The sequence below is a fragment of the Podarcis raffonei genome, chromosome 2, assembly GCF_027172205.1.
Source record: "Podarcis raffonei isolate rPodRaf1 chromosome 2, rPodRaf1.pri, whole genome shotgun sequence".
Taxonomy (NCBI): domain Eukaryota; kingdom Metazoa; phylum Chordata; class Lepidosauria; order Squamata; family Lacertidae; genus Podarcis; species Podarcis raffonei.
Window position 1 is genome coordinate 120,070,674 of NC_070603.1, and position 24,249 is coordinate 120,094,922.

Below are 24,249 nucleotides of genomic sequence, written 5' to 3' on the forward strand. Positions count from 1 at the left end.
GAACATTAAAAATTTCCCTGAACAGGGCTGCCATCAATTGTCTTCTAAAAGTCAGGGAGTTGTTTATTTCCTTGACATCTGGTGGGAGGGCGTTCCACAGGGTGGGAGCCACTACCGAGAAGGCCCTCTGCCTGGTTCCCTGTAACCTCACTTCTCGCAAGGAGGGAACCGCCAGAAGGCCGTTGGCACTGAACCTCAGTGTCCGGGTTGAACAGTGGGGGTGGAGAAGCTCCTTCAGGTATACTGGGCTGAGGCCATTTAGGGCTTTAAAGGTCAGCACCAACACTTTGAATTGTGCTCAGAAATGTACTGGGAGCCAATGTAGGTCTTTCAGGACTGGTGCTATATTAGGTCCAGTTGTGGCCGACTCTGGGGTTGCGGGGCTCATCTCGCTTTATTGGCCGAGGGAGCCTGCATATGGCTTCTGGGTCATGTGGCCACCATGACTAAGCCACTTCTGGCGAACCAGAGCAGTGCACGGAAACGCCGTTTACCTTCCCGCCAGAGCAGTACCTAATTATCTACTTGCACTTTGACGTGCTTTCGAACTGCTAGGTGGGCAGGAGCAGGGACCGAGCAATGGGAGCTCACCCCTCGGCGCTGGATCTCAGTTTCCGGGCTGAGCAATGGGGGTGGAGACGCTCCTTCAGGTTTACTGGGCTGAGGCCGTTTAGGGCTTTAAAGGTCAGCACCAGCACTTTGAATCGTGCTCGGAAACGTATTGTTTCCTAATGTTTACAGTCTGCTTCTGACCCCGGAGGTGAAAAAGGAGGAAAGCTTACACAGAGAAGACACGTTCCAAAAGTTCTCTTCCATGACTTCCCTGTGCAGGTCTCTCTGATGCGGATCCAGCACTGCCAGCTCCTCCTCATTGAAATACACAGCCACGTCCTCAAAGGTCACCAGGCCCTAGAAGACATAGGGTTCAAACAGGCAACAAGTCATGCATCTTCCCCCTTCTAAGTGTCTGCAAGGAAGGCAGTAAAAGTGGGGCAGCAGAGCAGGCGTTTCTCTGTAGGAGGATTTAAGCCACCAGACCCCAACTTCCATCAGCTCCAGCTAGCATGGCCAATAGTCAGGGATGATGGGAGTTGGGAGTCCAGTTGGAGGGCTGCCAGATCCCCCCCCTCAGATCAATCCGATTTCCTAAATTTATATCCCAGACTTCTTCCCCAAACAGCCCAGGGCAGCAAGCAGCAAATGATAAAGCAGTAAAAACGTCTTAGAAACTGGGAAAGCTTTCAGCTTGAAAGGCTTGCTGGAAGTCTTGAAAGTCTGCCATCATGGAGGAAATTACACGTTGACATAAGATTTAGACAAGGCTCGGAGCCACCGGGTGCTTTTTATCTGATTTGGACTGACTCTCCCCAATCTGGGCCCTGTGATCGCCCTCTGAGGGCCTTCTTCATGCGCCTTCTCTCCACAAGGGGTCCAGGAGGTGGCAACACAGGAACGGGCCTTTTCCGTGGTGGCTCCCTTTCTGGACACAACTTGTTTCCTTTCACAGCTTGAGCTTTGATACTTAGCCCAAATACAAATGTATTACAATCTTTATGACGTTTATCACTTCCAGGTTGGCGCAATGCACGTATACACAGCCGTGCACATACATGCCATTTTATTTTTATTATATGTTTTGCTTTTTAAAAAATTTGTTTAATCATTTTTTCGATACAAACATCAACCGCAAAAGACACACACAACAAAAACCATAATAACAATAATAACACAGTTTGACAATTCAGATTTGAATACACTGATATACCTACGACTACACCTTTTTTAACAATATTTTCCCACCTCTCTCTCCTCCCCCTACTTCCCACCACTATTCGCCTTATCGCTTAAATATCTGTTCCAGATTTCTTCATATTTATCCATTCTTATTTTGCGTTGACATGCAATTCATTCGTATGTGGCTAATCTATCCATATTATCAATCCATGTGCTCAATGGAATCTTTTTGCAGCTCTTCCAATTCATCAAAACACGTTTTTTTGCTTCTAATATATATGTTTATGTTTTGCTCTTTATATGCTGTCAAATGCTTATTTGCATGTTTCTTGTACAAATAAAAGTGAAGAAAAGTAAATAAAAATTACCAAAAAAGAAAGGAAGAAAATAAAGTCTTTAAGGAAGCTGCATTATACTGAGTCTACACTGACTGGCAGAGGCTCTCCAGGGTTTCAGGAGTCTCCCAGCTCTTCGTGGAGATGCTGGGAACTGAACCCAAGAACTTGTGCATACAAAGCAGATGTTCTGCAACAGAGCTATGGCGCTTGCAATCTCCTCAGTGGGCAAATTGACAGAAGCAAAGGTGATGGTTCAGGCCCAGGAAGATGAGGAGAGAACAGAGACCTGTTCACACTCATCACTGAAGCATGAAGGCGGAATGGGCACTGAAGGATCTGGGGTGATCAACCCCTTACCTTGTCTGGTTGCGTGGAATCCATTCCCATTCCATCCTGAAGAACAGGCGGCCCCAAACTGATGGCTGCTGTTATTTCACTGCCTGGAATGGCAGGAAGATATTGGATTATTTATACCCTTTTTCTGTTGTTATGTATTTAGATTATTTACATCTGGCTTTTTCTCTGGCCAAGTCACACTAAGTTAGAGCTTCAGAAGAGGTTTGCTTCTCAATACCAGCTGCTCTGAAGTAAGAATCACAGAGGGCTTATGCCTTTACACCCTGCTGATGGAAAGATCTGGCTGGCCACTAAAGGAAGCAGGGTGCTAGATGACAGCAGCGAGCCAGCAGTAAATCACCCCAAGCAAGCTAGAGTTACCGTATTTTTCGCTTTATAGGACGCACTTTTTCCCCTCCAAAAATTAAGGGGAAATGTGTGTGTGTCCTATGGAGCGAATGCAGGCTCCTTGGCTTCAGCAATAGCAACGCGAAACCTCTGAAGCGCAGAGGGAGCGCTCCGGAGGCTATGCGTTGCTTTCGCTGAAGCCTGGAGAGCGAGATGGGTCGGTGCGCCTGAAGCCTTTGGAGCGCAGCGGGAACTCGCGCTGCGCTCCGAAGGCTTCGGGTTCCTTTTGCTGAAGCCAGGAGAGCAAGACTCTCCTGGCTTCAGCAGAGAGGGAGAGCTGCGCAGCGCCCCTTCAGCCAAGCGGGAGGAGAAATGGAAGGGGCTCCGTTTCTCCTGCCGCTTCGCTGAAGGGGCGCTGAGCAGAGAGGGGGAGAATTATTTTTTCTTGTTCTCCCCCTCTAAAACAAGGTGCGTCCTATAGAGTGAAAAATACGGTAACTCTTTATTAGCAAAACAGAAGTGTCAGGCCTAATGAGAACTCAGGTCTTGTCCCCATGAAGCAGTTGCCAAGACTAGAGGTCCCCACCTCCCTACAGCTGGCTGTGTCTCCTTCTCTCCTTCCCAAGCAATCTAAGACTATACTGATGCGGCTGTCTTTCCTCCCGCTTCATGCCTCTCTTGGTTCAGGGAGACCAGGAGGGAGGGGAGCTGGTCTCAGCAGGAGAGGGAGACACCCATGCCTCTTCACCAGTCTGACACATCTTTGCCTCTTGGCCTCCCTCCTCTCCTGCTTCAGCTTCTGCCTGTGATTCTGGGCTTCTCTCTGTCACATGCTCTCCCCACTCACTAAACCCTGTTACCTCTTCAGCTTCTGACACCTCCTCCTCCCAGTCCTCTCCCTCTGACTACTCATCATTGTCCTACCACCAATCCCCAGGCTGTGAGCCTTCTTCCCTTGGGGGTTCCCCAGCTGGTTCCTCCACCATTCCTCTGCGTCTGACCATTCTCTGACCGTAGACAAGGTGGACCTTTGGCTTGATCAAAACTTATGTTCTGATGCACACATATGAGGTTGCAGCCTTAAGGCATCAAACCACTTCCTCCAGAAGCAAGTGGGGAAGGCAGCCTCTGACAGTCACACCTGACATCACCGATTGGCTTTGGCAAATATCTGCCAGCCCAGGGCTTCCTGGGAAGAGATCCCCAGAAGCCAGCTGGACTGGAAGAGGAAGACTCAAGGTGGTGATCTTAGCTCAACAACAAATGTTGAGCTGAAAGCATCTCATGATAACAATAGCGTTGAAAATTAACGAACATTATGGTCACTGTAATATAAAAAATACAGTCACATCTAAATAAAGCACAAACAAGTTTATCAAAAACAAGTCAATACAAGCGCATATTAATTCAACATATCAGAAATAACTACTGAGCCCTCTGCCAGTAGATAAGAATGCAAAAAGAAAAGAGAAAGGTTCCAATAATTTATTAGAACTTGGACATTAAACAGAAGGAAAGGGACGTGGGTGGCGCTGTGGGTTAAACCACAGAGCCTAGGACTTGCCGATCAGAAGGTCGGCGGTTCGAATCCCCGCGACGGGGTGAGCTCCTGTTGCTCGGTCCCTGCTCCTGCCTAGCAGTTTGAAAGCACGTCAAAGTGCAAGTAGATAAATAGGCACCACTCCGGAGGGAAGGTAAAGGGCGTTTCCGTGCACTGCTCTGGTTCGCCAGAAGCGGCTTAGTCATGCTGGCCACATGACCCAGAAGCTGTGCGCCGGCTCCCTCAGCCAACAAAGTGAGATGAGTGCCACAACCCCAGAGTCAGCCACGACTGGACCAAATGGTCAGGGGTCCCTTTAACCCTTTACCTTTAAACAGAAGGAACTTTACCTAGAGAGGTCCTGATCCCACATTTCTTCATGACCTCCTTGTGCAGGGTACTTTGGTCTGAATCCAGCAGCACCAACTTCTCCCCAGTGAAGTAAACAGTCACCTCCTCAAATACCAAAAGATCCTGAAAGAGAAAGAAACATTTCAGCCTGCACAGTTATTGCTGCAATTCTCCCCCCTTCAAGTGCAATCAGACAAAACAATTAAGGGTGAGGTTGGCGGGTATCTCCTTATAGGATTTAAACCTTCAGAAGGGCCATTGGGAAAATAAGGTAGGAAACGAGGAAGACTGACAGAGAAGCGTTCTGCCCGTCACATCGGAAACCTCTACTCAGTGCTATATCAACTGCACTGGCTCCCGGTGGAGTACAGGATCAGGTTTAAGGTGCTGGTTTTAACCTTTAAAGCCCTATACGGCCTAGGACCCTCGTACCTACGGGACCGCCTCTCCTGGTATGCCCCACAGAGAAACTTACGGTCTTCAAATAGAAACATCTTGAAGGTCCCAGGCCACAGAGAAGTTAGGCTGGCCTCAACTAGAGCCAGGGCTTTTTCGGCTGTGGCTCCGACCTGGTGGAACACTCTGTCACAAGAGACTAGGGCCCTGCGGGACTTGACATCTTTCCGCAGGGCCTGCAAGACAGAGCTGTTCCGCCAGGCCTTTGGCCAGGGCACAGCCTGACTCCCTCCCTCGGCAATCTTCGCGGAGCTCTGGCCCAATGGTGGCCAGTGGCTTGAATTTAATTAATTTTATAATGAATGATTTTAGAGTGTTGTTTGTGTTGTACTTTTGTATTGTTTTATTGTTGTTAGCCGCCCTGAGCCCGGCTTCGGCTGGGGAGGGCGGGATATAAATAAAAATTTATTATTATTATTATTATTAAGACACCCCTTATTGTGGAGCTGCTTCTGGTACCTTCTACCAGCGAAGAGCCTCCCACTTGAGGTACAAATTCTACAAAAACTATTATCAGTGAGGCCGGGGGCACCACACCAGAGCGAAGCCTGACCAAAGAACTGGTAAGAACTGTTACAAAGTGCAATGTGTTATATGTAGGGCTGCCTCTGAAGGCGGTTTGGAAACTTCAGCTAGCGCAGAATTCAGTGGCCAGGTTGCTCACTGGAGCAACAGTTTGACCATGTTACACCAATCCTGGTCCAAATGCACAGGCTACTGATTAGTCTCCAGGCCAAATTCAAATTCCAGGCCAAATTTTAACCTATAAAGCCTTAAATGGCTCAGGACCGCAATACCTCAAGGACAGACTCTTTCCATATGCACCTGAGATCATCTTCTGAGGCCCTCCTTCATGTGCCTCCACCTCAAGAGGTCCGGAGGGTGGCAACGCGAGAACAGGACCTTTTCTGCAGTGGCTCCCTGTCTGTGAAATGCTCTCCCCAGGGAAGTTCGCCTGGCGCCTTCATTATACACCTTTAGGCACCAGGCAAAAATGTTCCTTTTTAACCAGGCCTTTGGTTGACCTGATTGACATCCTATACCCTTTTAAAATGTGGCTCTTTTGGGGGTGTGGGTTACTGCTTTCATTTTTATTTTATATATTGTGATCTTTCCTGTGAACCACCCTGAGACCCCAGGGTATAGGGCGGTGTATAAATTAAATAAATTAATTAATTAATAGAAGAAACCCAGCACTGACTGTTAGTGTGAAAGACAACTCCAGATAAGGCATAAGGAGGGCTCTGAACTGAGAGCAAAAAACTTGGGTTGAGTGTTTTCAAGGACTGCAGTTGGATGAAGAGATGGTGGGGCGCTGAGGTGGCAGAAAGTGGTTGGCTAGAGAAGAAACAGCCTTGACGATGCACATTTGCTAATGGATATGCTCTCACAGACTCTTTCGTCTGGTAATGCATTACTGAATGAAGTCAGACTAATTGGGGGGTTTGGTGTGAGCCTTTGAACCCCCATCCTCCACCAAGGGAATTTTCTCCCACAGACTTCTGGGGAGGTCACTGAAAGCATATTCAGATGCTGAGCCAGGACCGACTCCACTTCTCTGCAAACCAACTTCACAGGCTCCAACCCACAAGAAGGCGTGCCCACTTTCTTGCCAATCCTTGGATTTCAGCTGCTGCCCGCCCCGCTCATCAAAAGGAAGACACACTGGACACGACACCTGCTGGATCAACACCTTAGCTAGTGCAGAAATACCCGTCTTGTACCTGCTATACTTTGCAAGCCACACCTTATACCAATCTGATTGATGCAGCAAAGGCTTTGCCAGAAACAGAATTGGGAGCTTGAGTTTGTCTGGCAATGAGGGCCAGGATCCTGTCCCCACTTGGCTACCCAGTGATCATTCCCCACCGCCTGCTTACCTGATACAGTTTTACTGAGGCGGCTTCTGCCCCACCACAAGGAAGAGAAGGTATTTTCAGCATCCATGGAGTCTCCTCTGCCTCAGGGAGATCAGCGTCTGCTTCCGGCTCATGAAACTAGAATATGCAGGGATTAAAGAGAGAAATGGATGAGAAAAAGGATATACATGAAATACATGTTAGGAGATGTCCTAATGTAACATGTCACTCGATAAAACTTCTTCAGACACTGAATACCTGGGTAAACATAGATAGATAGATAGATAGATAGATAGATAGATGATAGATAGATACATGATAGATAGATAGATGATAAAGAGATACAGTGGTACCTTGGGTTAAGTACTTAATTCATTCTGGAGGTCCGTTCTTAACCTGAAACTGTTCTTAACTTGAAGCACCACTTTAGCTAATGGGGCCTCCTGCTGCTGCTGCCACGTGATTTCTGTTCTCATCCTGAAGCAAAGTTCTTAACCCAAGGTACTATTTCTGGGTTAGTGGAGTCTGTAACCTGAAGCGTATGTAACCTGAAGCGTATGTAACCCGAGGGACCACTGTATATGGGATTTTTAAACATTTATATTCTAAATACCTAAACAACAGAAGAAAAGGGATAGTGGATGACCAGCACATCAGTTGTAATATAGCAGTTAAAGTTTAACAAGTAAGTTATTTTTGCTGCAGCCTCCAATATCCAAAACAATAAAAATGTTTTTGTTTATTTTATGAAAATACAGCCATCAGCACAATACTATCAAGATGAAACTCTCTCACCTGCTGCTCTGCCTGCTTCTTCTCCTCTGCCCAACTCAGGAGGAAACCTTCTGCCAGGGCCACCGCTTGGGAACTGGTTTCCGCTCCACATTCCCTCACCCAGCTCTCCATCTCCGGGGGAAGGACAGCCAGGAATTGCTCCAGGATCACCAGGTCCAGGATCTGAGCCTTGGTGTGTCGCTCTGGCTTCAGCCACTGATGGCAGAGATGGTGGAGTCGGCTGCAGGCTTCCCGGGGTCCCTCAGCCTCCTGGTAGCAGAAATGCCTGAAGCGCTGGCTTGGAGCATCTGAACAGAGGATGCTGCTTTCCTGACCCAGGATCTTCTTCACGCTGCCTTTCCAGAATTTCCCACTGCTCTCAGCTTGGGAGGCTTGTGGGCTTCTTCCTGTATCCTCCAACATGGTGTCTGGAATCTGGGAACCAGCGCTGGGAGGGTGCCACCTGTCCTGTATAATGCAGGATTGTCCTGTATTTCAATGTGAAACGCTACGTAAAATGTACAGATACAGTTGTAGGGAAGTTTTTAATGTTTGATGTTTTATTGTGTTTTCAATATTCTGTTGGGAGCCGCCCAGTGTGGCTGGGGAAACCCAGCCAGATGGGCGGGGCATAAATAATAAAATTATTATTACTACTATTATTTTGTCCTGAATTTCAGGTCTCCTGCCTCCTGCCAAATTAGGGCTCCTCTCCCCAAAACACACGTGTTTGGAAGGGTGTGTGGAAGGCCATGTATTTTTATTTTTATTATTAAACGAATTTATATACCGCCCTATACCCGGGAGTCTCAGGCCAGTTCACAGAATAAAATAAAAGCACAAAACACGTAATAAAAATAAGCTCTGGGTGGCCAAGCACAGACAGATTTACACAGTCATGAGTGTGTGAGAGACAAATTGCAGAGGGGTCACCCTGTGAGGCTGCAACAGATTGCAATGGGTTGCTGTGAAGTCGATTCGGCACCAGGTGAGAAAAACCATCACCCCCAATCAAAGGCGGCCGCCCTAAGCCCTGGCATCTGGGCTCAGGCAATGGAGCGGGGTCTCTGGAGCTCCTTAAGCTCAGGGGAGAAAATGGCCCTGATGAAAAAAAGAATCTTAAGGTTGACGGGCAGGTCCTGCTCCTCCCCAGATGCCTGAGGGGGCCTTCAAATCGTCGCAGAGAAATCTCCCCCCGTTGCCATGGTTACCTGCGGGTCGTGGCTAGCCCGGCTTCCTTCCGGCCGCAGTGAACTCTCCCCCCGTTGCCATGGTTACCTGCGGGTCGTGGCTAGCCCGGCTTCCTTCCGGCCGCGAGTGCAGCTCCGCCGGGCATCATCCGGGTCCCTTTCTCTGCCTCACTTCCGCCTTCTCGCGTCGCTTCGGCCGGCTCCGCCCCTTAGCAACCGGGCGCCCCCCTAGCAATCGCGGCCTGATTCAGGGACGTCCGTGTTAAATATTCATATTGGTTTTTAGTGGCATTTTTTTCCCACCTCTTCTTTTATTCCTCACATTGTATTTTATCGCGACCCCAATGCAAATCGTCATTCTGTTAAAAGTCATGCAGCACCCTAGCACACTGTGTTAACAATTGCTACATTGGGCAGTGGGTTGAATTAATGAAATGGTCAGCAGTCCCATACTACAGCTGCGCACCTCTGGTTCTGCTCTCCTCAATATTATAACATCACAGAATCGTAGAGTTTGAAGGGACCCCCATGCAAGAATCTCAGCTGGAGCATCCATGACTGAGGGCCATTGAACCTCTACTTATAAACCTCTGTAATAAACGAAAATCTTCCCTTATGGGGGTCACAAGAGCCCTTAGGTAAAGGTAAAGGGACCCCTGACCATTAGCTCCAGTTGTGACCTACTCTGGGGTTGCGGCGCTCATCTCACTTTATTGGCCGAGGGAGCCGGCGTACAGCTTCCAGGTCATGTGGCCAGCAGGACTAAGCCGCTTCTGGCGAACCAGAGCAGCACACGGAAACGCCATTTACCTTCCCGCCGGAGCAGTACCTATTTATCTACTTGCACTTTGATGTGCTTTCGAACTGCTAGGTTGGCAGGAGCATGGACTGAGCAACGGGAGCTCACCCCGTCACGGGGATTCAAACCACCGACTTCTGATCGGCAAGTCCTAGGCTCTGTGGTTTAACCCACAGCGCCACCCGCGTCCCTACAAGAGCCCTTATAGAGTCCTTTGTAGAGAAAATAACAGAGGCAAACCTGAGAATATTGAGAAGCAAAGCAGCTTGTAAGCCTGATCTTTATTGAACTGTTGCAACAGGGTGCTCCCCTCACACACAAGAGGAGGAGGATCCAGAACCCAGGTGTGCCCACCCTTATATAGACACTTTAAATTGCCCACCTTAGAGTCCAAGACAACCCCCAGATACATCATACCTACATCACAGAAAGGGCAGTCTACAACAGAAATCTGAGTGCATTGTTTATCTCCTGTCTGGCAGGTTACCTGATAATGCTTACTTGATTGGATACCCTGGGGAGCCTGGCCAGTCTTTTGTAATGATAAATACTTAGTTCCTGAGCCAGGTCACAGGCTCACTCTATTCATACACAGACATACCCTTAAGACAGGATTTGTGAACAAAAAGACAATGGGGTGGCTCCCCCACCTCCTCCCTCCTTGAAGAAAACATTTGGTCAGTTTGGAAGTGAAAATGGTTTCACGGCGGTCCTCCTGTGCTGCTCCAGACATGTGGTCCACACATCTATGTACAGTGGTATCTCGGGTTAAGTACTTAATTTGTTCCGGAGGTCTGTACTTAACCTGAAACTGCTCTTAACCTGAAGCACCACTTTAGCTAATGGGGCCTCCTGCTGCTGCCGCGCCGCCAGAGCACAATTTCTGTTCTCATCCTGAAGCAAAGTTCTTAACCTGAAGCACTATTTCTGGGTTAGCGGAGTCTGTAACCTGAAGCGTATGTAACCCGAGGTACCACTGTATGCGCTTGGTTGGTACATTTATGAACATTTATTATATATAATTCCGGCATTGCAGAGGGCTGGACTAGGTGGTCCCTTGCCAACTCTCCCATTCTCTGGTTCTAGGATGGCGTTTCCTCCTTCTTGCGGAGCCTTTTCACTGCTCCGTCTTTAAATAGCCAACAAAAGGAACAGCTCACAAGGATGCCAGCTGAAAAGATCCCCTAAATAAAGCATATGGGGTGTGTGCGCAATGCACATGTTCTCACTCCTGCTTTCAAGAGAGAAATTTCAGAGGGCTGAGCTGAGCACGTTTGGCTTGCCAAGGGTTAAAAAGCACTGAGCAGCATCCCTGGAAAGGACAGGAAGTAAAAGCCAGAGGTGGGGAGACCCCCAAGAGCAAAATTCCATTCCCTTCTCCCTCTTGTTTCTGCAAGGGGGGGGGTGGCAGCTTCTCTCTCTGCTCTGCACATATTGCCTCTGTGCCATAGGAGTCAACTCACAGGGGCAGAGGTCCCTTCACCACTACCCCATAAAATATTTTTAGGATTTCTGACTACCCCTAAAATATTTTATTGGGGGGCAGGCGGGAGAAACCAGGAAGAGAATAACTTTAAGAAAGAATGGGGGAAATTTGCAATGTATTTAAGAGAACACTGTAAACAACTAAAAACTTTGGCAGGATTTCGAGTAACGCTTGTAATGTACTAAAAATTATGGTAAAAATGGTTTAAGGAAAATAGAGAAGAGAAGCAGTTGAAAAAAGATTGATAATGGTAACCACTGAAGGGTTGAGGGGAGTCAAAGGGTTCAGGGAATCCTAAATGTTGGTGCTGATGTTTAATGTTTGAATTTAAATTGAAATAAAAAAGATTTGACCAATAAAAATATTTTTTAGGAGGCCGGGCTCCCCAAAAGTTGATGGGTATTGGCATTCAAATGGTGTGTGCTCACCACGTCATGTGATTTTTTGATATTTGTATTGGGAGAAAATCAATTATAAAGAAATAAAGAGGGGAAGAAGGGCAGAAAGCGAACAAAGATATGCATAAGAGAAAAAAGAGGGGGGAAGTGTTCAAAAATGCAATGTACTATCCCATACATTCTCACATAAATTGATATAGTGTTATTATCCTAATACATTTTTAGATATGAATAGCCTGCTGCATTCTGCATAAACTCATTCCAAATGATGTCATATTTATTATAAGGCAGGGCTTACCTCCCCCGCACACACACAAAAATATTTTATTCAAGTTGACACCCCTGCTCAGTGCCCCTTCTGGGATCTGGCAAGTTTCCTCTCTCTTCCCCATATTGGGAAAAAGCGGGGAAGTCCCAGGGCTACCAGGGAGGATGCATAGAGGGTCTGCTCAGCTCATGCATAGTGAGACCCCCAGGTCAGGGAGCAGAGAGAGTCCTCTTGCCTTCTCTACAAAACCAGGAAGAGGGCAAGTATGCAGGAGGTCTGCAACTCCTTTGCAGAAGAGGCTCTCTGTTAGTAGGAGAGCTATTGTTTGAGCCCAGCTCCCCACCAATCCCAGGCTTTGCAGATCAACTTTGGCAGGTGAGTGGCAGCACCCGCCTGTCAAATCATATGATGTCATAATTGTGCCAGGTGACATCATCAGACGCACAGTGGGTCCAAACTTTTCTTGAGGGATACAGACAGAACCAGTTCCAGAAACGCCAGCTGATTGACAACCTATCATGGAGATGGAGAGAAAGAGAAAGAGAAAGAGAAAGAGAGAAAGAGAGAGAAAGGGAGAGAGGGAGAGAGAGAGAGAGAGAGGAAAGTGCATTTCAGGGATTCATGCCTCTTTGTTCAACAATGGAAAGGACTTTATTTACTTTAATTTATGAATCAATTCCTACGAGGCATCAAGGAGAAAACCATATATGAGTTTCAAATCTAATACAGATGCAGCCTGGGATAATGATCTCTACTTTAAAAGGGCTACGTGGTCGATCCTTGCGAAATAAAAATAAAAAGCATAATGGGGTGGGGTGAGGAATCATCCAATTTAAAGTCCCACAAAATACAAGTCCATTGGAAGATGTCGACCTGGAAGTAAACTCCCAGGTAGTTCGAGGCAGTTATATTCCCAGGTGTGTATGGGGAGCTATACCTTTCAATGGCCTTGGTTCTCATTCACCTTGAGTGTGTTTGCTTGGCTGGCAGGATTGCGGCCTCCAACTCTGGATAAATGCCTCTCGTACGCTTGACTGAGAATATAGGGAGAGATGTGGTCACCATCAACCTTTTTTTTTTGTCAATGAATACCCTTGGAATTTTGATGAAGATGTTATGGGTGCCAGCCACAAAATGGTTCATTCACAAAAAAGTGAAGCAGTTAACTACCTAACCACAACATTATATCGATGCGTAAGATGATGGTCCTAATCGTCCTTTTTCTCTCTCACTAAACATCGCCACTTGTTTTCACTAGGTAAACTTGAGTTCTCACAAAATGAGAGAGGGAGTCCATTTCTCCCTCTGTGCCTCAATAGTAGCTTTATCAGCCACTATCACTGCCCCATCTAGTCATCACCCCACTGAAGCATGCCAAATTCTCTTTTGAGTCCCCAGCCGGTGGCCGCTCTAGGAGTGATCGTTCATTCACAAAAGGCGGCAAGGTTAAATGCTTACTCAAAACACTTTGTAAGATTCTGACTCTATTCATTTCCCTAAGTACAGTACAGGGTTTGTAGAGATTTGAACATTTGTAGACCATCAGTCTCACGTGTGGACTCTCTGTTGGCTGCAAAGGTCCAATTGGTCACTAGAGTTCTATTCCAGGGGTTCCCAGTGGTCCACAAGCTTCGTTCAGGTATGCCATGTTAAATATTCCTATTGATTTTTAGGTGTATTTTCCATTGCTTCTTTTATTTCTTATATTGTCTTTTATTGCGATCCAAATGCAAATTGTCATTCTATGAAATAGCATTTAAAATACCATTTAAAATCACACTGCACCTAGCGCGGTGTGTTACAATTGCTACAACGGGCAAGGGGAGGGGAATACAGTGGTATCTCTGGTCGCAACATGAGCAGAACGCAACCCGCGTCTGCACAGGTCGCGATCCGCCGCTTCTGCGCATGCGCATGACGTAACTTTGTGCGTCTGCACATGCAGCGAAACCCGCAAGTAATCCTTTCCGTTACTTCCAGGTGGCTCGGGGACACAACCTGAAAATGCTCAACCTGAAGCAAACATAACAAGAGGTATTAACTGTTATTAAATGGTTTGTCAAGACCATCAAGTGGTTCATGGGGGGGGAATTCTCTAATCTACTTCATCGACTGCTCTAATCTACTTTGTTACATATGCTTCCTTCGGATGTGAATCGCAAAATGACAGAATCATAGAATGGTAGAGCTGGAAGGGACCCAGGGGTCATCTAGTCCAACCCCCTGCAATATAGGGAATCTAAAGAAGATTGGCACTTTCCCCTCATGCTGTGCGCACTTCTAGGATTCCCCCATGGGTGGGTTCTTCAGTGTGACGTGATCCTTATATTCTGGCCGAAGCTCGTCCCACATCCGAAGCATTTGGATGGTTCCTCCCCTGTGGACCGGAGTCGCCATGGGAGCTATTTCCATGTTCCAAGGCAGCTGTTCCAGGTGCAACCTCTGGTGCTTTTTCAGGCTCTCGTTCCGCCGGAAGCTTTTCCCGCACTCCAGGCAGCTGTAAGGTTTCTCCCCCGTGTGGGTTCCCTCGTGAGCGGTGAGGTTGCTCTTCTGGCGGAAGCTCTTCCCGCACTCGGGGCACGTGTAGGGCTTCTCTCCCGTGTGGATATTCTGGTGCGAGATGAGGGAGTCTCTCCTCATGAAGCTCTTCCCGCACTCCTGGCACTGGAAGGGCTTCTCGCCGGTGTGGATCCTCTGGTGCGAAACGAGGGACCCTTTCACAATGAAGCTCTTCCCGCACTCCAGGCATTTGAACGGCTTCTCGCCGGTGTGGAGCAGCTGGTGCAAGTTGAGTGTGCCTCTCCGTGTGAAGCTCCTCCCGCACTCGATGCACTGGAACCGCTTCTCGCCCGTGTGGATGCTCTGGTGAGAAACGAGGTTCGAGTTCTTCCGGAAGCACTTCCCGCACTCGGAGCACTTGAAGGGCTTCTCCTCGGTGTGGATGCTCTGATGTGAGATAAGGGCGCCTTTCCGGATGAAGCTCTGCCCGCACTCCAGGCACCGGAACGGCTTCTCCCCGGAGTGGATCCTCTGGTGCAAATTGAGGTTCCCTTTGCTGTTGAAGCTCTGCCCGCACTCAAAGCACTTGAAGGGCTTTTCGCCCGTGTGAGTTCCCTGATGAGCGGTGAGGCTCTTCTTCTCTCTGAAACTCTGTCCGCACTCCAGGCACTGAAACGGCTTCTCGCCGGTGTGGATTCTCCGGTGAGAGATAAGGCTCGAATTCCTGCAGTAGCTCTTACCGCACTCCGAGCACTTGTAGGGCTTGTCCCTCGCGTGGATTCTCTGGTGGAAAATAAGGCTCCCTTTCCGGTTGAACCTCCTCCCGCACTCCAGACACTTATAGGGCTTCTCCCCCGTGTGGATCCTCTGGTGCGAGATGAGGGAGTCCCGGCGAATGAAGCTCTTGCCGCAATCGGCGCACTCGTACGGCTTCTCCCCTCTGTGGATCTTCTCGTGCGACGTCACGCTGGAGCTCCGGCTGAAGCCCTTCCCACACTCCAGGCATTTGAACGGCTTCTCCCCAGTGTGGACTTTGGAATGAGCATCGAGGCTCGATTTCCATTTGAACATTTTGCCGCACACCGGACACCTTTCCTTCCTCTTGTCCTGTTTCTCTTCGGCTGGGATGTCACAGGTGCCACTGCCTCGACGGGCAGATGACTCCTTGCTCTTCTGTTTAGCTTCCGCTTTCCTCCTCGGCTCTCTGCCTTCTTTGCGTCGGGCTCTTGGCAAGGACACCATACTGCGTTCCCCTTCGCCCTGACTCCCTGCTCCTGGAACAAAAGGAAGCTTCATAAGTACTGAAGTGAGAAAGGGAGTATTCACTGCAGATCACAAATGGGAGGGTGACTTTACCAGCTAAGAGGAAAAGGGAGCCTTAGCCACCGCAAAAAGGGAGATGCTCACCTATGAGCTTTTGCACAGTCCTTTCCCAGAGTTCCTCACTGCTCCCAGCCTGCACTGCTGCTTCGTGGGCAGCCAAGCCTTGCTGTTCCAGGGAGGTGACCGTTTTCCAGTTCTCCTCCATGACCTCCCGGTGCAGCGCCCTTTGGTCCGGATCCAGCGAGCTCCATTCCTCCGCGGTGAAACATACAGCCACATCCTCAAATGTCACCTGGGCGGGGGATAAAAAGAAATGTGATCTCTGCGTGGAGAATGGCAAAGAAGAGGAAGAAGGAAAAGCTTGTTTATGTAGCTGCCTTTCAAGATTTAAATCATCAGAAACAACATTCGCAGCTTCCTTGCTGGGCAGCTAGGATGAGAGCAGATGGGGAAGAGGTTGATTTTTGTGGGAATGTTGTGGATAATAGAAGAGAATATATTGATTAAATATTATCCTTCCTTAACCCACCTACTCTCAGCAACCTGAAACATCATAATGTGGTGGAACGCTCTGTCACAAGAGACTAGGGCCCTGCGGGACTTGACGTCTTTCCGCAGGGCCTGCAAGACAGAGCTGTTCCGCCTGGCCTTTGGTTTGGACTCAGTCTGACCCTTATGGTCTTGATTTATCAGCTACTTTAAAATGAGGCTGCATTTTAAATTGCATTTTAGCCTGTATTTTAAATTGGTTCTTTTCTTTTCTTTTCTCTTCTCCCACCCCCCTCTCTTTTCCCCCTATTATGTTTTTACTGTGATTTTATTGGTGTTATCCACTCTGAGCCTGGCTCTGGCCAGGGAGGATGCGGTATAAATAAAAATTATTATTATTATTATTATTATTATTATTATTATTATTATTATTATTACCAGACACTGGAGAGACCTGTCAGGAGTAAGCATGGAACAATGGTACCAAATAGTATGGGAAACAGCCTTACTAGAAAAATTAACCAATAAACTGAAACTGACACGGGGACAAATAGAAGAAGACGCCTTCACCCCGGTATGGCTCCCCTTCATCACACACACAGCACAACAAGACAATGACAAAAACCCACCAACAGCATACAAATCAATATGGCTAACCTGATCCAAAACACCCACCCACCCCACTCACACATGAAAACAAAGACCACCACAGCCAACCACAAATGAATGACCACACCAGGCCAACCCCAACCCCTTTCACCACCAAAGGAACACAAGTGAACAGCAGAGAACCTGCACAAGCGACGCTGACACAAAACCCCACATGTATTAAATAAAATAGAAACATCGCCACCCGACCCCACCGCCACTCATCTTTCTCCCACTCCACCCCTTTCCCCCTTTTCTTCCTAATGTCTCAACAAATGAAACCGATTTGTAAAAAAAAATGTTACATGGGGGAAAAATACGAGAGGGAGACATTCCACATACCTTTGTAAATCAAGAAAATCTTTAATAAAAATACATTAAAAAAAAATATGATCCTTCCTCACTCACGCTAGTCACACAGCGTTTCTCAACCTGTGGGTTCCCAGATGTTGTTGGACTACAACTCCCATCATCCCTGAGCTCCGGCCTTGTTAGCTAGGGGTGATGGGAGTTGTAGTTCAACAACATCTGGGGACCCACAGGTTGAGAAAGGCTGCGCTAGTGAGTCAGTAGCAGAGTACATTCCCCCATATATAACGGGAAACTAGTTGGTAGATTCGTTTGAATCTTTTTACTTAAGGAATCCAATCTGGCTTTGTCAGATGGGGTTTTGTTCCTCGTAAATTCCCCTTTAATCCCTCCTGAAAAGAATAAAGACAAAACAGTCTTCTCTTAAAATAATGATAAGAAGTTTACTTACGTTCAGTAATTAAACTGAACACAGACTTTAGCTTATAGTTGCAGAACAGAGTTTGAGTTCATCCCATATGGGAATGAGCCCATGCGCTGCTGGCTGAGAGCCGGCAGACAACAAAATACATCAAGATGAAATAAAACAAAGGAGAAGGGGGGATTTACCAGGAACAAAACCCAATCTGAACAACCTAGATTGGATTGCTTAAGTAAAGAGATTCAAACGAATCTACCAACTAGTTTCCTGCAATATACTGGCGAATGTACTCTGCTACCGACTCACTAGCGTGAGTGAGGAAGGATAATATTTCATCAATATATCCTCTCCTGCTATCCACGACATTCCCACAATTTTTCCAGGCCCAGTGAGTTGTGCAGGACACAGAGGCAGCCAGGGTCACCTGCAGCCTCTTCTCTTACCTGTTCCAGAGGCACAGAAGGTGCTTCCACTCCGCCATCAGGAAGGGGCGAGGGAGGACACACCACAATAATCCTCAGTCCTTCTCCTGCAAGGGCAACAAAGGTGACAAGAAGACTGGTTTCTTAATTATTTAGACCAGTGGTGTGCAGTCAATGGACTAAAGGGGACTAGGCTAGTCCCTTAAATGTTCCCCATGTGCCTTCTTCCCCAAGACCACAAAGTTTCTGCCCGGCTTAGGGAGGGAGGCGTGATGCTCAAGCACAGGACGTCAGGACGTCAAGATGCTGAAATGGCTAAAATGTCTGGAAGAATCAGAAATCAGGAAGACCAAAAGTTTAATAAGGAATGGGGGAAAATTATAATTCGTCTTAAAAAACATTGTAAACAGCCAAAATTGTTAGTAGGGTTGGAATAACACTTGTACAGTAGTACCTTGGTTACTGAACAGCTTAGTTGTCAAACAAATCGGCTCCCAAACGCCACAAACCCGGAAGTGAGTGTTCCGGTTTGCAAACGTTTTTCAGAAGCCGAATGTCCGACACAGCTTTGCCGGCTTCCGATTAAATGCAGGAAGCTCCTGCAGCCAACCGAAAGCCACGCCTTGATTTTTGAACAGTTTCGGGAGTCAAACAGACTCCCGGAATGGATTAAGTTCGAGAACCAACGTACCACTATACAGTCATACCTCGGGTTACATCCGCTTCAGGTTGTGTTTTTTCGGGTTACGCACCCGCCGAAACCCGGAAGTACCGAAATGGGTTACTTCTGGGTTTCAGCGATCGCGCATGTGCAGAAGTGCTAAATTGCTCTTTGCGCATGCGCAGAAGCGCAAATCGCAACCCGCGAATGCGCAGATGCGCCACTGCGGGTCGCAAACGTGCATCCTGCACGGGTCACGTTCGCAACCCGAGCGTCTGCTGTAGTTTAATGGTGAGTTTTGGATACAATGGAGATGTAAAAGATGTGATTAAGATGCAGGAGGAAATGATTAATCATAGGACACACAAAGGAGGGGAGGGAAGTCCAGGAGATCCTTTGGAATCTTGTTTTTAACTTGTATGTTGGATATGTAATTGTAAAATTTTAATCTGAAAAACCTAATTAATTAATTAATTAATTTTAAAAGATGTCATGCACGTGACGTCTGCCCCCCGCCCCCGCAAGCTGGTGCCTCTAGGCCTTATGCTCCCCTATGAAAAATAATCACAGCACACCACTCATTTAGGCCCTGCTTTTAAACCAAGACGGGCTTGCGACAGAAACCAAAACAACCAGACAACATGTTTAAAGGTTCCTCAGTGGGACGGTTGCAAGGGCGTAGTTAGTGATGCACCCTGGTTCCCAGCCACAAATTCATGGAGGAATAAGAGCGCAATATGAACCTTCAGGATCAGGCCAAAGGGGGCCCATCTGGTCCAGCGTCCTGTTCCGATAGTGGCCAACATTTATAATGGAGTAGGAGCGCTTAGTTTGGTCAGAATAGAGGATACACTTCCAGAGTCAACACTAAATACATTACTTCTGGTAAATGAGTCAGAGGCCCCTGGAAATTTGGGTCACAGGCATCTTAGAGGTGTCTATCCATGCACTAAGGTCCAGCTCCGAGGGCCTTCTGGCGGTTCCCTCCCTGCGAGAAGTGAGCTTACAAGGAACCAGGCAGAGGGCCTTCTTGGTGGTGGTGCCCGCCCTGTAGAATGCCCTCCCATCAGATGACAAGGAAATAAACACTATCTAACTTTTATTTTTAAAAAAAAGATATTTATTGAGTTTTTCCACCTTTATACATTAAAAAATCAAAAAGAAAAAAAGAAAAAAGTTAAAAACACATAAAGTTTACAATCCTTATTTTCAATAACATATTTCCCTGACTTCCCCACACCTCCCCTTCTTATATTCCAATTCAAATTGTTAATTCAACAAGTTCTTGTCCCCAATTTTTGACCTTTTTATATTTACCGTATTTTTTGCACCATAACACTCACTTTTTTCCTCCTAAAAAGTAAGGGGAAATGTCTGTGCGTGTTATGGAGGGAATGCCTACGGGTGGCATGCCTAAGGATTTTCCTCCTCTAAAAACTACGTGCGTGTTATGGTCGGGTGCGTGTTATAGAGTGAAAAATACGGTAATTCATTTTTTTTAAAAAACCAATTTTAACTTATAAACACCAGTATTTAAACATCAGTGCTCATTCTTAAAACTTTTTTCTAAAGTCGACCCAAATTCCCTTCCACGAATTCCCCAATTTTCATGCTATCAGCCTGGAGACCTCACGTCCGAGGCTCTTAATTCTCTCTCTCTTTTTTTTTTTTTAAAAATAATTTTTATTAATTTTCCAAACAAGTTTTATACAGTCAACAAATTATTTTACACTCATGCTTCAATTTTTGACTTCCCTCAGTTTCTCTGTCAATCTTTCGAAAAATTTCTATTTATTGACGCATTTCTAAACATGATATTGCCTTTCCCCACTCCTTTTACTCTCTTTTTTGCAGTATTTCTTACTATTTCACAGAGTCTCTTCAAACCCAACAAGCGTTGTCTGTGTATCACATATATTTTTCAGATATTCTGTAAATTTTCCCCAGTCCTCAATAAACTTTTGGTCTTTCTGGTATCGAATCTTTCTGGTATCGAATCTTCCCAGTCAATTTGTCCAATTCAGACAATACCAATGAGACGGAAACATGGAAGGTGCCTAAAGAAGCCAGGGTGGCTATCTAAAGAACTTTTAACTGAGTTAAGATTAAAAAAGGATGTGTACAAAAAATGGAAAAGGGGGGAAACCACCAAAGAGGAATTCAAACAAATAGCCAGCACGTGTAGAGAGAAAGTCAGAAAAGCTAAAGCACAGAATGAACTCAGGCTTGCTAGAGAGGTTAAAAGCAACAAAAAAGGCTTTTATGGGTATGTTCGTAGCAAAAGGAAGAACAAAGAAACAGTGGGGTCACTCAGAGGAGAAGATGGTGAAATGCAAACAGGGGACACAGAAAGGGCTGAACTCCTCAATGCCTTCTTTGCCTCAGTCTTCTCCGATAAAGAAAACAATGCCCGACCTGAAGAATTTGGAGCAAATGATTCAGCAGAGGAAACACAGCCCAGAATAACTAAGGAGATAGTACAAGAATACTTGGCTAGTCTAGATGTATTCAAGTCTCCAGGGCCAGATGAACTGCATCCAAGAGTATTAAAAGAACTGGCAGATGTGATTTCAGAACCACTGGCAGTCATCTTTGAGAATTCCTGGAGAACAGGCGAAGTCCCGGCAGACTGGAGGAGGGCAAATGTTGTCCCTATTTTCAAAAAGGGGAAAAGAGAGGACCCAAATAATTACCGCCCAGTCAGTCTGACATCAATACCAGGGAAGATTCTGGAGCAGATCATTAAGCAAACAGTCTGTGAGCACCTAGAAAGGAATGCTGTGATCACCAATAGTCAGCATGGATTTCTGAAAAATAAGTCATGTCAGACTAACCTGATCTCATTTTTTGACAGAATTACAAGCCTGGTAGATGAAGGGAACGCAGTGGATGTAGCCTACCTTGATTTCAGCAAGGCATTTGACAAGGTGCCCCATGATATTCTTGTAAAGAAGCTGGTAAAATGCGGTCTTGACTATGCTACCACTCAGTGGATTTGTAACTGGCTGACTGACCGAACCCAAAGGGTGCTCATCAATGGTACCTCTTCATCCTGGAGAAGAGTGACTAGTGGGGTGCCACAGGGTTCTGTCTTGGGCCCGGTCTTATTCAACATCTTTATCAACGACTTGGATGATGGACTTAAGGGCATCCTGATCAAATTTGCAGATGACACCAAACTGGGAGGGGTGGCTAACACCCCAGAGGACAGGATCACACTTCAAAACGACCTTGACAGATTAGAGAACTGGGCCAAAACAAACAAGATGAATTTTAACAGGGAGAAATGTAAAGTATTGCACTTGGGCAAAAAAAATGAGAGGCACAAATACAAGATGGGTGACACCTGGCTTGAGAGCACTACATGTGAAAAGGATCTAGGAGTCTTGGTTGACCACAAACTTGACATGAGCCAACAGTGTGACGCGGCAGCTAAAAAAGCCAATGCAATTCTGGGCTGCATCAATAGGAGTATAGCATCTAGATCAAGGGAAGTAATAGTGCCACTGTATTCTGCTCTGGTCAGACCTCACCTGGAGTACTGTGTCCAGTTCTGGGCACCACAGTTCAAGAAGGACATTGACAAACTGGAACGTGTCCAGAGGAGGGCAACCAAAATGGTCAAAGGCCTGGAAACGATGCCTTATGAGGAACGGCTAAGGGAGCTGGGCATGTTTAGCCTGGAGAGGAGGAGGTTAAGGGGTGATATGATAGCCATGTTCAAATATATAAAAGGATGTCACATAGAGGAGGGAGAAAGGTTGTTTTCTGCTGCTCCAGAGAAGCGGACACGGAGCAATGGATCCAAACTACAAGAAAGAAGATTCCACCTAAACATTAGGAAGAACTTCCTGACAGTAAGAGCTGTTCGACAGTGGAATTTGCTGCCAAGGAGTGTGGTGGAGTCTCCTTCTTTGGAGGTCTTTAAGCAGAGGCTTGACAACCATATGTCAGGAGTGCTCTGACGGTGTTTCCTGCTTGGCAGGGGGTTGGACTCGATGGCCCTTGTGGTCTCTTCCAACTCTATGATTCTGTGATTCTGTGATTCTGCATATTCGGTCAATTTCCTTCTCCATTCTTCCACTGTTGGAATTTCTTCCTGTTTCCATCTTTGGGCCAGAAGTAACCTTGCGGCAGTCACTGCATATTGAAACAGTTTACAGTCTCTCTTATTGGCTCTTAATTCTCTCTCAATTCCTCTCTGCCGGTTTTTTGGTAGTCCTTAATATTAAACACCAGATCTCGGAGAAGCTCTGTCCCGATAGGGTCCATATTTCTTCCAGCCAGACCTCCATACTTAAAAGTGGAGCCTGAATCCTGTTTCTTACTCCTTTTAAGTCCAAATGTCCCAAAAGCTCCAACTTTCACCTTAATCAAATTTGTAATCCATAGGTCTTCAGATCTCCACATAAGGAGATCTCTCCATTCTTCAATCTTCAATTCAAAACAGATTTTCATCATCCAGTACTTATTTTCCTTTGTAGCCATCATGTCAGGCCTCTGGCTCTCCTTCGTCATCTGCAACATTACATCTCCTCCTTCCTTTTCCTCAGAAACAACATATATCTCTTTCTCCACACTCTCAAATCTTTCAAGTTTCTCTTCTTGTCCAGCTGCATGGACTTCATGAGTCAAGTCCTTATCAAATTCAATGGATTTGTTTACTGTTAAGTCCAGAGTTGCAACATTTGTAGCCAAAACATCAATTTGGCCTTGTAACTTTCCCAAGAGAAGAAACACTCTGTCCAATTTAGCTTGAATTTTTCCTCCTTCAGCCATTCTTGTAATGTCCCAAAATCCCCTCTAGAGGGATTTTGGTTACTTTATCTTCCTTCCAGTTCAAATCCAAAAATCAAGTTAGTTTGTATCAGTTCTTCCTTGTTTTCAACAAAATATAACCAAATTGTAGCAAATATATCCAGCAGAGATAGCAGAAACAAAGTTCTCTTTTTCCTTCTTGACAGCTAATTTGACAGCTGTCAAACTCTTCTATATCTCCTCAACAGGCTCTCTCACGGATCACTCCCGGGTCCTGGGGGGTGGCACTTCAGCTCTCAAAATTAGCTCTTATCCTCCAGTGAAATTACTTATACTGCCAAATCGTGAAATTAATGTCTTTTACCCAATAAAGAAGAAGAAATTCTCTCGACCTTAGTTAGCTAGTCCTTGCTTTAGATTATTTATAAGACGGGGAGACGGACTTCCTGTTTGCGCCTTCCCCGATCGTGCCTAATTCAGAAAAAATATTTTTTCTTTACAAATCCAATTTCCGTATTACTCACGGGTTGTTGCTTTTAGAGTCCAATTGTTCACAAGAAGAAGTCAGCGCTCTCCGACCATGGCATGCGGCTTCACTCCGCAGGAGAAGCAGTCGACTCTCAGCACCGCGCCACTCACCCCGTCCCCCGTTCCGAAGCCTTTAAAAAGGCTCCTTCGCGGGTCGGGGGGGCGCAAATGGTGCCCGCCGAGTCACCAAGTTCACAGGCTTCAGCGCCTGTGATTTCTGAGGGTCCCCGCGTCGCCGCAGCGGCAAGACCCGGATCCTGCGGAGCCGATTCCCTCCGGAGCTCGGAGGGAATCCGCCATTAGCCGATGGCGCT

The 24,249-nt window shown here is 46.7% G+C and overlaps 1 protein-coding gene across 1 annotated transcript in view; it reads right to left on the reverse strand.

Moving 5' to 3' along the window:
- LOC128408825 (zinc finger protein 420-like) overlaps positions 1-24,249 on the reverse strand; it is a 31,444-nt gene that overhangs the window by 2,044 nt on the left and 5,151 nt on the right. The window contains exons 4-12 of the mRNA XM_053378847.1: positions 18,010-18,095; positions 15,784-15,991; positions 14,161-15,650; positions 12,323-12,390; positions 7,758-7,860; positions 6,984-7,100; positions 4,647-4,770; positions 2,430-2,512; positions 783-909 (exon numbers count right to left, since the gene is read on the reverse strand). Of these exons, the coding sequence (XP_053234822.1) occupies positions 783-909; positions 2,430-2,512; positions 4,647-4,770; positions 6,984-7,100; positions 7,758-7,860; positions 12,323-12,390; positions 14,161-15,650; positions 15,784-15,991; positions 18,010-18,095 (2,406 nt within the window). The remainder of the gene's footprint in view (positions 1-782; positions 910-2,429; positions 2,513-4,646; positions 4,771-6,983; positions 7,101-7,757; positions 7,861-12,322; positions 12,391-14,160; positions 15,651-15,783; positions 15,992-18,009; positions 18,096-24,249) is intronic.